This window comes from Ictidomys tridecemlineatus, chromosome 1 (assembly GCF_052094955.1).
Source record: "Ictidomys tridecemlineatus isolate mIctTri1 chromosome 1, mIctTri1.hap1, whole genome shotgun sequence".
In the NCBI taxonomy this organism is placed as follows: Eukaryota; Metazoa; Chordata; class Mammalia; order Rodentia; family Sciuridae; genus Ictidomys; species Ictidomys tridecemlineatus.
In genome coordinates, this window is record NC_135477.1 from 89,170,870 (window position 1) to 89,184,156 (window position 13,287).

The window sequence follows — 13,287 nt, forward strand, 5'->3', positions numbered from 1 at the left end:
CTAGCTTCCCTTGCTTTTAGTTTATTTAAAAACCCCTAATTGTTGGAGGTCAGACAGCTGAGCAATATATTATTAGTGGTGCACTAGCTGTGCTGTAGCTGAAAACTTTGATGGAAGCCACCTAATGGGCTAAGACTGTTCTTGGGCAGAAGTTGCCTTTTGCTTTCTTCCTTGATCTATGTCTTAATAAACAACTGCAAGGTTAGCTGTTCCTGAAAAAGGAAACTTTTTAATTAGTAACTCTTCTTACAGAGTTACAGAACCCAGAATTGATGACTGTCAGATAACTACAGCATGTGGGTCGGAAAAGCTGACTCCCACATTTATGACCCTGATCTGGGCCTGAGTCTAAAATCCACCCCGACATCCCAAAATCCTTACATAAGCTTTGTATCTGAACCACCTAAGCAAGATGGACTTTTAGGACAAATTCTCCTCTTCAACCTGCTGACTTTCTTCCCCAGTCACTGTCTCTCTCAAGCTATCAGCTTCCTCATGTGGTAGCAGAACTGGACCTTTCTGGGTTATTATAAACTGGACTTCTAGTTTGGGTTTTTCACAACTAGTGGATATTAGTTTGAGGAAATCACTTCCATTCCATATCTATAAGTGTAAATTGTTTTTCCATCACTGGGAGAATATATGCATAGGATATGATTAGATGATGTATGAGTTATAAATATTGAAATCATATTACAAATAAGGGAATTCCAGAAACAGAACCTTCTATTCACATGGTTGGCCACACTGAAACCAGGCAACCATGTGACTATCACACAGTGCTTTTCATCATAACAGCAGTTCCCAAATTTGAACTCAGATGCTGAGCCTAAAGATGATGGCAGCCTGTGTTTTTCTGGGAAAATTTGGAAAATGCTTTTTGAACAACTAATTAATAAAAATCTCACATCTTTATTGAGACACACAATTCATGATTGTACAAGTCACCCATTTAAAGTATACAATTATTTGCTCTTTAGTGTATTCCCAGGGTTGTACAACTATCCCCCAATTACCTGTCTACTTTTCAAGTTGTAGCAGCAGTAACACTGTGTGGTCATCATCCTCTTCTTGACTACAAGCCTCCCTTCACATAATTATAGGGTGTTCCACTGTTCGGCTAAATCTAGGCAGGCTTCTTTATTTTCATAAGACAATTTTTTGTCCGACTGAATTTTTGGGTACATGACTTTGTTTTTAATAAAAAATTTCAAAATATCCACAGTCCATCCTCTTGCCAAAGCATACACGTCAACTCATCTAAGAATGTACTAGCAGTTTGGTCCTCTAGAACTTCTAAGATAGCAAAGTGGTCATATACTCAAGTCTGATTTTTGGCAGCTATATAAGAGTAATGAAGATATATTCAGGTTCATCCAAAAAGAACATCATAGTTGATTAGTACTGTCTGCTGGAACACCTGGGTGGGAGAGCGTACAAGTGCTCTCCTGTCTTATTTTTAACCCGAGAACCAGCAAAGCATGTGCTATGACCACACTGTTTTGGCCTCCATGCACATTCCTTTGTACCAAATTGTATTTTTGTACTTTGGCCCTAGCTTGAATGGAAGAGAACATCTCAAGGTGTATCTATAAGCAATTTATTACTAAAATGATATTTTTAAGGATGTTGTCCATTTTACCTGTCCCAAAGGAGAAACTTCTCTCAGGTCTAAAAGACAGAAAATGCTTTATTCTTCCTGCAGATCTTGTTTCCATTTATCTTGTGAATAATGTGACCCTTACAGATTTTTTCTTTTCTTCCCTTCCTTTCTACTTTTTTCTTTTTTACTTTGTACATAAGAAGCCTCACATCTTAGAGATGAATGTGAAGCCCACCTAGAGCCAGGAAGCTTTTTTTTGTAATCTGATGCCATTAAACTATTTTATCTTTTTCTCTTCACTCGATGTTGTTACTCTATTGTAACTTTTAAGTGTGTGTTCCTTTTTTGGCTTTGGCAGGTTTAAAATGAACAAAGAAGCAGATGGGAGACAGGTATACAGCAAGACAACTAGACAGAAAGATAGCTCAATATAAAAGAACCTGACAGAAAAATACATAGTTACTGGCAAGATATATAGGTTATTAATTAAGGCCCAGTTTAAAATAGGTTGAAAGAGGGCACATTTTAAAACAAACTTTAGGTTTCACATTTATTTTTATAGGGCTACCAAGTTCAAAAAATGCTTATGATTTTCTTATTATCTTCCTATTACCGTTTTTTATTTGTCCTCCCCAATTTATTATTATTGATTTTTAAGTTGATCTTCTGTAACCTAGTGATTCTAAAAACAGATCTCACAGATGGGGGGACACCAATGGAAGAGTCTTCCCCCACCCTCTCCAGGGAGAGGAAAAAAAGCCTGAATGTAGTCCAGGGAGAGAAAAAATATATGAACTTTTGTAAAGGAAATATTCTTTTTCTTTAATTTGTTCTAGTTAGTTACATATGGCAGTAGGATGCATTCTGACACATTCTACACAAATGGAGCACAACTTTTCCTTCCTCTGGTGCAGAGTACATGGTGCAGAGTCACACTGGTAGTGTAATCATAAGCGTATAGAGGGTAAGAATGTCCATCTCATTCCACAGTCCTTCCCCACCACATATATCCCTCCCCTCTCCTCTGCCCAATCCAAAGCTCCTCCATTCTTCCCTAATCCCTCCCCTCATTATGGACCAGCATCTGCTTATCAGAGAAAAGGGAAATACTCTTGTATTTGGTTTTTGCCCATAATTTAAAATCAGCCTGCATCCCCTCTGGGGAAGGTTCTCAGAGGGCACAGTGGTCTCTGATGTGTAGGTAGCAACTCTTCCAAAGCCCCAAGGTGGTGCTTAGTGCTCTGGCCTGCTGTGGGCACATGCCCAACACAGGCTGGCACAGAGCCCTGTTTATAGAAGTAACATTAGAAAGCAGCTCCACTGCACTGATTCACTCTGTGTTCAAGTTTCCAGTTGTTTCAATTGATTACATTTGGGTGTGTTTTATGAGATGACTGCAGTGTGTGAGTCGTTAAAGAAACACAGGCATTTCCATTACCAAAGTAAGTGTCAAATCCTCGGCGGGTTGGAAGGCATTCTTTCCGGTACATTCCCAGGTGCCATTTTCCGACCATATGGGTGGTATAGCCTGCTTCTTTTAGAAGCTGGGGCAGGAGTTTTTCATCCAGTGGAACACAGCTGGGCTGACAAGCCCAGATTATTTGGTGCTGTAAACCTGTGTGTATCTTCAAGAGATAAACACAAAATTGTGGATTAGTGACATTGAAACATTGTAAACAAGTAAAGTGGCTGCCTAATTTATTGGACATATTTGTTGATTTGAAAGTTTAACTCTAAACTGGTTTAAGAATGTTTCTGAAAGGCAGTTTACTCACTCAACTAAGGTAATAAACCTAAACTGGATTTGAAAAGATGAATAAAAGCATTCCAACAGAAAATATTTTAACATATATTTATCAAGGCAGTATGTCAGAAACCATTAACTCAAATTTTCACTTCCTAAAAAGAGGAACAATAACATGAGCTATGGCTCTATCAAGGAAAAAAATTCCTGTGCACAGGAGAAGGTGATATTTGTCATCTTTGAAGATAGAGAGCTTTCTTTTGTAAAATGTTACTTAACAGTATAATGAAATTTGAGATTGGTATTTCTTATTCTACTTGTGTAAACAATAATCTCAAAAGACAGTGCTCAAATTTTCATTTAAAATGGCCCTTACTGCTTGGGAGAGGCTCACAGAAAGACACCCAGGGTAAAGCAACTAACCCTTAAGAAACAACCACTTGTTGAATTTAAGTATAATATCACAATTGAGGGCTAGGGTCGTGGCTCATTGGTAGAGCACTTGCCTAGCACATGTGAGGCACTGGGTTCAATCCTCAGCACCAATAAAAATAAATAAATAAAATAGAGGTACTGGGGCTGGGGATATAGCTCAGTTGGTAGAGTGCTTGCCTCACATGCACAGGGCCTTGAGTTCAATCCCCAGCACCACAAAAATAAATAAATAAATAAATAAATAAATAAATAAATAAATAAAAATAAAGGTATTGTGTCTTTCTACAACTAAAAAATTTTTTTTTAAATTGAATGTCCACAATTATATAAGTTCCTCAATTTATAAATGGGGTTACCCACCTGATAAACCTACAAGATGAAAATGCATTTAATACACCTAAACTACTGAACATCATAGCTTAACTTTGCCTACCTTAAATGTGCTCAGATCACTTACATTAGTCTTTGGTGAGATGAAATCATCTAGCACATAGTCTATTTGTTATCATTAAGGCTCATGTAATTTATTAAACACTGTACTGAAAGTGAAAAACAGAATGGTTGTATGGGTAACATTTTACATCACTGTAAAAAAATAAATTGTGTGGAAGAATAAGAGATCCAGACTAACCAAAGCAGTCCTGAGCAAGAAGAAGGATGCAGGAGGCATCACAATACTAGATCTCAAATTATGCTGCAAAGGTATAATAATTTAAAAAAGCAGGATGGTATCAGCATCAAAATAGACCTGAAGACCAACAGAATTGAACAGAAGATACAGAGACAAAGCCACATACTAAAATATATGTTGGAGAAGAGACAGCTTTTTAAACAAACGGTGCTGGGAAAACTGGATATTCATACATAGAAGAATGAACCTAGATCCCTATCTCTCGCCCTACACAAAAGTCAAATCAAAATGGATCAAAGACATTACACTAGAAACCTTGCAACTGCTTGAAGAAATCCTGGGATCAACACTCCATCATACAGGTTCAAGTATCAACTCCTTAACAAAGAACCCTAAAGCTTAAGAAATAAAGCCAAGAACCAATAAGTAGGAGGCCATCAAATTAAAAAGCTTTTTCTGCATAGCAAAGAAAATGATTAAGATCATGAAGAGAACCTATAGAAAGGGAAAAATTCCTTGTCACCTGCTCCTCTGACAGGGGATTAATATCCAGAATCAACACCAAAAAACTGAATAATCCAGTCAATAAATGAGCAAAAGAACTAAATAGACACTTCTTAAAAAAAGAAACACAAATATCCAACAAATATATGAAAAAAATGTTCAATATCTCTAGCAATCACAGCAATGCAAATGAAAACTACACTGAGATTTCATCTATCAGAATGAACCCAACTACTATGTATAACTATAAAGCTCTAATAATATAAAATAAATAAAATTTTTAAAAGATTTCATCTTGCTTTAGTCAGAATGGCAATTATCAAGAACACAAATAATAATAAATGCTGGTGAGGATGTTGGGGAGAAAGGCAAACTCCTACATTGTTGGTAAGATTACAAATTAGTACAATCACTCTGAAAAGCAATACGGAAATTCCTCAAAAAACTAGAAATAGAAGCACTGTGTGACCCAACTATCCTACTCCTTAGTAGTTATCCAAAAGAACTAAAATCAATATACTATCACAACACAGCCACTTCAATGTTTATAACAGCACAATTCACAATAGCCAAATTGTGGAATCAGCCCAGATGCCTATCAATAGATAAACAGATTAAAAAAATGTGGTCTGCATACACAATGGACTGAATCATAAAGAAGAATAAAAATATGTCATTTGACAGTAAATGAATGGAAACCGAGAACATCATGCTAAGTGAAATAAGCCAGAATCAGAAAATCAACAGTTGACTGTTTTCTCTCATAGGTGTAAACGAGAGCAAATTGAGGGAAAGAAGGTGGGCAGGCAGTGGGGTCAGATATCATAAAGATATAGGAATGATCAGTAGAGTAGATGAAGGAGATTGAGAGGAAAGGAAAGGGAAGGAAATGCAAGATGAATTTAACAAAATCATGCAATGTGCATATATAATATGCCACAGGGAAGTTCACCTCTATGTATATGTAGAAAGTACCAATCAAAAATAAACAAATAAATAAATGAAAGGAAGATCAGATGAACAGGGGGAGGAGAATATGGAAGGGAGGAGGAGACAGAGAACAGAGGGAATGGGGACTGAAATCAAATTCCATGCACGTATGATTTTGTCAAAAGGCACCCAACTACTATGTATAAATATAATGCTCTAATAAAAAAAAATATGCCTAACCTACTTAACATCATAGCTTAACTTTATCTAACTTTTTTTTTAAACATCCTTACCTTTTTTATTAGTTGTTCATGGACCTTTATTTTATTTACTTATTTATGTGCAGTTCTGAGAATCGAACCCAATGACTTACACATGCTAGACAAGTGCTCTGTCACTGAGCCACAAACCCAGCCCCAACTTTGTCTAATTTAAATATGCTCAGATCACTTACACAAGCCTTTGGTGGGAAAAAAATCATCTAACACAAAAAGTCTATTTATTACTGTTATCATTTAGGCTCATGTAATTTATTAAATACTGTGCTGAAAGTGAACAATAGAACGATTGTGTGGGTACATTTTATACCACTGTGAAGCTGAAAAATCACAAATCAAACCCTCTATGTTGGGGCTGTCTATATATAAAAAGGGAAACTACAGATCTATGTAAGGACAGATTGTCTACATCAACTTTTATCAGAGCAATATATTGCCACAGACTGAATGGCAGGAAACAGCATAACAATCTAACTATCTTCCATGAACAGAAAAGATGTACAAAAATGATACTACTCTTGTCAGTCATTTTGTTTGGGGAAGTACAGGGTTTTTTTTATATATAAGTTATTATGGTAACATATAATGGGTTTATTATTGCTGTGGGTTTTGGTTGTTGTTTTGCTTTTGTTTTAGGTACCAGGGATTGAACCCAGGGGTGCTCCACTACTGAGCCTCCTCCCCAGCCCTTCTATATTTTATTTAGAGATAGGATCTTGATGAGTTGCTTAGGGGCTTGCTAAGTTGCTGAGGCTGGCTTTGAACTCACCATCCCCCTATCTCAGCCTCCTGAGCCTCTGAGATTACATGCATGCACAACTGCACCCAGCTATTGCTTGTTTTAATTAAACAATTTTTATAATTTGTTTTCATTTCTGATACAGCAAATTTCAAATGGTATAACCCACATAACTGTACATTCTTTGGGTCCTTAATATTTAAACAAGTGCAGAGATCCTAAGATCAAAAAAGATTGAGAACTCATGCTGTAATACCTGATAATGATCTTTGCTGTGGGGAAAAATAAAGTAGGAATTAAGTGACAGAGGTGTCACTTAAGACAAGGTGGCAAAAGAAGTTTCTCCTAAGGAGGAAATAGTTGAGCAGTCAGTTGAGCAAAGAAAGAAGTGAGTTGAAAAATCTGGGGTAAGAGCAATGCAGACCTAAGGGAAAAGAAGAGCAAAGACTCCAGGAGCTTGGTGAGTTTGAAGGCGGGCACAGAAGCCAGGGCACACCTGTCACAGCTCTTGTACTGATGGATGCCACCACACCCCTATTAGCAGATGTCCCCGAGGGTTCCTTGCCTGCCAGCCCTTCCCTAAGACTTGACACCCGTCTCCCTCTGTGTCCTCGGCTCCCCATGGAGGTGCTCTTCTTTCTATGAAGTGACTGCACCAGATGTCAGCTTCCCTTAGCACTGGGTGGTCCTGATTTCCCTAGAATACATATGGGTCTGGGAACACTGAGGGTGGAAAGCACCCGTTCTCAACCCGGGCACAACACTCTGCTGTTCCCACCCACTGCAGGTGTATAACAGGCAATTTGTTGCCAATAAATGGTGAGCATGTATTTGCTAGTGATTTACTCGCTTTATAATTTAAAGCAGAATAGGATAAACCTCAGGGAATTAAATCCCATCCTGGCTCTATCACTCACTAGCAGAAACTTCAGTGATTTACAAAGTTCAGTAAATTAGAAAGTTAGGCTCAAATTCCTCAACTGTAAAAGAAGAAAATAATATTTATCTACCTTCCGGGGTTGTTGGGACGATTAACCAAGGTAACATAAAATGCCAAGTATATTCTAAACACTCAACCATTGTCACTACACCATGCGTGAGCAATGTTATCAAAGACAATACTCCTTCTTGAAGAGGATGGTGGCCTTACAGAGATGTGTATATAGTCCTAGACCTGCCCCCTGGAGTGTATTATGGTGCATCATATAAAATGTACGGTCAATCTACTTTCCCATTGGTACTAACTAAATACTTACCTATCACTAATTTTCTCAAATTCAAATACCAGTTACTCAGAACAGATCCACTGACTTTGACTTTGTTGTAAATATTTGACAATAAACAGATACAAAGTATAGACTATAAGGTCCCTGCTTAACATCTGGACAGCACCTTAAGTGATAGCTGCCATTTTAAGGAAAAAGTTTTGCTTTCCTACCCAAGGGCATTTCTGAGAAAGGCTCTCCACTCCCTCATACCAACCCAACCCCAACCGCCTGCATTAGGACCCACCCCAGCTCTGATTCCTGAGCCTGCCCCATAAAAGTCCCAGAACCCAAGCCTGTTTCGCCTCTCTCCCTCAATAGAGAGATGGCCTTTATTTCTCAGCTCTGACAACTAAACTCTCGTGTGTACCTCTGCCTGGTTTCCGTCTTTCATTTCTCTCTTACCCGTCTCTTGTTCCTTGCTTTCCCTTCATAGACCACCCCTCCCCCCCCAAAAAAACTTTCAAATACACAATCTTTGTTTTCTTATTTATTAATTTATAATTAAATAGCCTTTGTACAAGCTTTGACATGGCCCTGTATTCTATTTTCAGAGCCAATAATACTTGCAATAGTATTTCCTTTGACTGGATTTCATGATATCTTTCCACACCTTCCTAGAGGAACCACACAGAATATCTTAACTGTTAAATTAAAGTGCTTATTTTAATTTCACTCTCTTGATTGTGGTGACGTTTTCACAGATATATAAATAGATAAATAACATAAATAGATAATAAATAGATAATTACATAAATATATAAATAGATAAATATAAATAGATAAATAGATATATATTATATAAATAGATATATTATATAAATGTATAAATAGATAAATATATAAATAGGTATAATTAGATATAAATAGATAATTAGATGTAAATTAGATATAAATAGATATAAATAGATAATAAACAGATATATAAATAGATAAGTTTTGACATGTACACCTTTAAGTACATGCAGTTTATTGTACATCAATCATGCCTCAATTAAGCAGTTTAAAAATAAAAGTAAATTTAAGTTTTCCTCTGAGGTTTTTCTGTGTCTTTTAGTAATAACTGGCACCTGTACTGGGGTGTGTGTCAGATGCATTCCCTTTGCCATCCAGTCCCTCTGGTAGTCCTGCCCTCCACCCTTGGCCTTCCAGCTTCTCATTGGGTTCAGCCAGTGAAGGCCCTGCCTGGAGCAGAGAGGGAAGAAAGAGACCTAGTGCCTCAGGCTGCTGGGTTGTCTCAATGGCCACCTATGCCCCTCTGCAAGGTCAGTCTGAGGCAGGCTTTTCTATGCACCTCTCTCTCCTAGGTTCTGGGAATGTCCCCTTGCTTCCTCCCTTCTGCTCTAGGGACAGTAACGACTCCACTGTGTCACCACTACACCTTGTGCTTTCCCCACCCACTCATACCTTTTAAAATAGTCCTGTTATAAATAAACCCTCCCTAAATTATCCTAATTGAAATCCGCCATCCCTTCCCAGCTGGAACCCTGAAATATAAGGATGTTATAATATCCAGGGAAAGGGAAGGCCTGCTCTGAACACACACACACACACACACACACACACACACACACACAGAGAGAGAGAGAGAGAGAGAGAGAGAGAGAGAGAGAGCGCTTAAATCAAAAAAGGATTCTTCCCATTGTTAACACTGTAAGATTACTCAACAGAAAACTGATCATGGGCTCAAAAACTTCATAACATAGAGTAACTGGCAGCTGAGCAGGATATGTGAAGATAGTATTTTATGGAGTCCAAAAGCCCCAGTGGAGATAAATACTATGCAAATAAATCCTTCAATGGAAAGCTCATCCATCACATGCAGAGAATTAGTTCTGATCACTAGAAAGCACTGCCAAGCGATGCCCTGCCGTTTGGTTTTCCTAAGCCAGGCACCATGCCAGGTGGTCAGCTGAAGTCTGCCTCCATTATCTACAATCATATGGAGCAGGGAATTCGTTCTTTTCAGTGCCTGAGAATTTATTTGACACAGCGTTTTTATGGCATGATTGGGAAGCAGAAGCCAAACTCTGGATGACAGCCAAAAACATGTTTTTGGTCTGTTCAAACAGTATTTGAAGTCAGGAAGCTATAATGGATTGAGAAGCAGTAAACAGGTAAATGCCAAACTGGTTCCCATCCAGCACTCGAAGTGAGCACAGAACTAGGGAGTCCCACCATGCTCCAGGGGGCAGGACACCAACAGGTATCAAAAGAAAACAAGAAGAGAGCCCTTGTAAATACAACAGCCCCTGAAACCATTTCATTCTAATACCTATCTTCAATGTCCAGAGAGAAAGTATGAACAGAGAAGGTTGAATGTAGGACATATGACAGTCCAAAGGGACGGCCTGTCTATCTACCATGTGTGGCTGCCCCTTGTTCATTAAACCAAATCTTTTTTTCAAAAAGATTTTACTTGACCATCAAGCATTCACACCACAAAGGCCAAAAATCTGCAAACCAGAACAAGACCTGGCTTATTTCTGGGTTCTTTTCATGAAATAACTGAGAAGAAATTGTCATTTACATGTTTGTTGAACCTAATAGTTTATTTGGGCTCATGAATTATTCTGTCCTCTGCAGACCTAAGAGAGACTAGCAGTATGGTCTCATAAGCTTAAAAGAGAAAAGCCATCTCCTGCTATGGGAGAGATGAACAGCAGCTCCCACATCAGAACTTCTTCCAGTTCCCCTTTCTGAGGATCTAGGCAGTTTATTGATGAAATATTTATTTGGGAGCTCAGGACACAAGATTTCAGTCACCCTCATAAGAAACTATCAGGGGCTAAGTGGCCACAGCTACACACATATGGCAACCAATGCCACTTCTCTTCCAACCTGAACAGAGGAGAGATAACATCCAGTTGAGCAGAAGGAAGGTTCCCTCCAGTCCATCTGACTTGTGTGGGTGAACTCATACCCTCGCTGCACTACATATTTGTGCACCTCCTGCCACTGTATTTCAAAGCTCAGAAAAATGAGCAGCCCTGCCCTTCTACCTTCCACACTAGAGGGGCTGAAGGGAAGCTTCACAACTGAAACACACACACAAAAAAATCCAAAGATATGCCAGTGGCCATTCAGGAGTTCACAATTTCCAGCCTGTGCCTTGGCCACTATACCATAGGTTTTAACCATGGTGAAGGACCATTTGTGGCCCCTTGGGGTTTATCCCTAGAGATGCCCAGCAGAATGAATGGACAGTGGAAAATCTTCTACCTCCCCCCGAAGCCTTCTAAAACGCAGTCAGCTGCCTGAGCCGCTGAAGCCAAGAGCTACAGAACACACATTATGTGTGTCAGGAGCCTGGCTTGGCCATCTGGACGGGGCCTGCAGTACTCAGACTGCAAAACTGGCCCGTGTCACTGACAGTTTTAAGGGTCTATTTATTTTGGTATTGATTAGTAAAGAGTGCAAGTCTCTGACTAAACCCACAAAGGGATGTTGTTTGTAAAAAGAATAAACGAGGCAGAAATGGTTTCAGTGACTTCCTCTGTTTAAATTATAAACATAACAGGCATTTATAATGAAAAGGAAAGAATATATGAAGAAAGCTGAAGAAAAAGAATTTTTGGTAAGGTAATATGACCAAGAAAGCAAAGACAAAAGATAGTAACCAGAGAGTCACAGTTCATGCTCAAAGTGATTCTTGAAATAACAAGCCTCACAAATCAATGAACAATGACAACAACAACAAAATCCAGCACGTTAAATGCTCACATTTTACCCAGCCTCAAACTTATTTATTTCCTCCATTTCCACTTTCTTTGGAGGCAAAATATATAAAACGTGAAAATTTTCCTTTAAAATATCTTCAATACTTGCAAAATAAGGTCTCCAGACTCCCCTTTCCTCCTGGAAACATGACTCTTGACTCTGGCTAAGCTGAAGAGGGACCCATCAAAGCAAGTCACTACCAGGGCTCCCTTTGCAGTATGTGTTGGAGCTGTGACATGTTTTAATGGTGCCATCTTGTTGGTCACCATGAAGTTAATGCATCCTTTGCATCCCCTTAAATGAGCACAGGAATAAAGACTAATGAGTGCTTCCTCTTTGGCAGCACCAATGGCCTTTTGGCTGCATGTTTCTCTTCTCTTCCTATTTGGATGACTTTGCCAGAAAGTCCTATGAACCCTCTTAACTGGTGACATATATCCTCCCCCCAAGTCCTACACCCATTTATTCCAGTTCCTAACTTCTCCTTGCCCCACTTCTAACTGTAGAGTTCAGGAGAGGTGGCCAACAAAAGGAATCTGCCAGAGGTAAGCCAATAAGGGAGCAGGCAGGCCACTTAGGGCAACAAGGAACAGCAGCATCAGCGAGGCCACCCTCAGACAGAACTCCTTCCTCTAGCTTGGCCCTCCTCTGCCTGAGGCACAGGCCCTGCCTGTACCCATTTTTGAGGCTAACTTGAAGCAAAAGTCAAGAATTACCCACAACGTTCCTGCACAGCCTTCTTCCTATATTTCCTGTCCAAGGTTCATGCTTCAGGGGTGAACAAAAAGCCATGAAAGTGTCTGATCTGTTTGTCAACGTGATTAAGAAAAATGTGGCTTGGGTCCCTTATGTATGAGACCTTGGAGTCATCTTTCATTGCATCTGATCTCTGCCAAGGTTTATAGAGTTCTGGTGGAGGGCCTCCTCAGTCCCCAAGGGAAGAACAAGGCAAGGACTAGAGTTACTTTAATTTTATCCCAGAAGGAACTGTTTCCACTAAGGTCTACCACCTTTAATTTTCTTTAACCTTATTAATTTCTTTAAAAGGAAGCAGGTGGCCTGCCAATCCTAGGGATGACATGCTAATCCTCGTAGTTTGATTAAGATAGTGACCTCTTTCAGGAAATGTTGTGTTTAAGTGTGCAGCACACTAGTGCACTTAGTTGTTCAACTCAGTGTTTCTCTAGGCCAGAGACAGTAACCTACGGGAGAAGCCAGATCCCAGGATGGACAACTTTCAAAAAACCACATACTGGGAATACAGATATACAGTGACTATTTTAATGTTGAATTCAGTCAATTTGTTAGACTATGAAAAAAATCAGTATTTTCAAGTCCCTATTTGAATGAAAAGCAGTATACCAATTCCATTAGGAAAGCTGGAGGATTTTTAAATTTACATTTTTAATCTTGAGATTTTTGAACGAGGAAGAAGTGA

The 13,287-nt window shown here is 39.0% G+C and overlaps 1 protein-coding gene across 1 annotated transcript in view; it reads right to left on the reverse strand.

Annotated features, from left to right (window-relative positions):
• Nucleotides 1–13,287, reverse strand: part of Arsb (arylsulfatase B) — a 171,237-nt gene that overhangs the window by 150,140 nt on the left and 7,810 nt on the right. Inside the window, exon 2 of the mRNA XM_005328991.5 lies at nucleotides 3,042–3,228. Within this exon, the coding sequence (XP_005329048.1) occupies nucleotides 3,042–3,228 (187 nt within the window). The remainder of the gene's footprint in view (nucleotides 1–3,041; nucleotides 3,229–13,287) is intronic.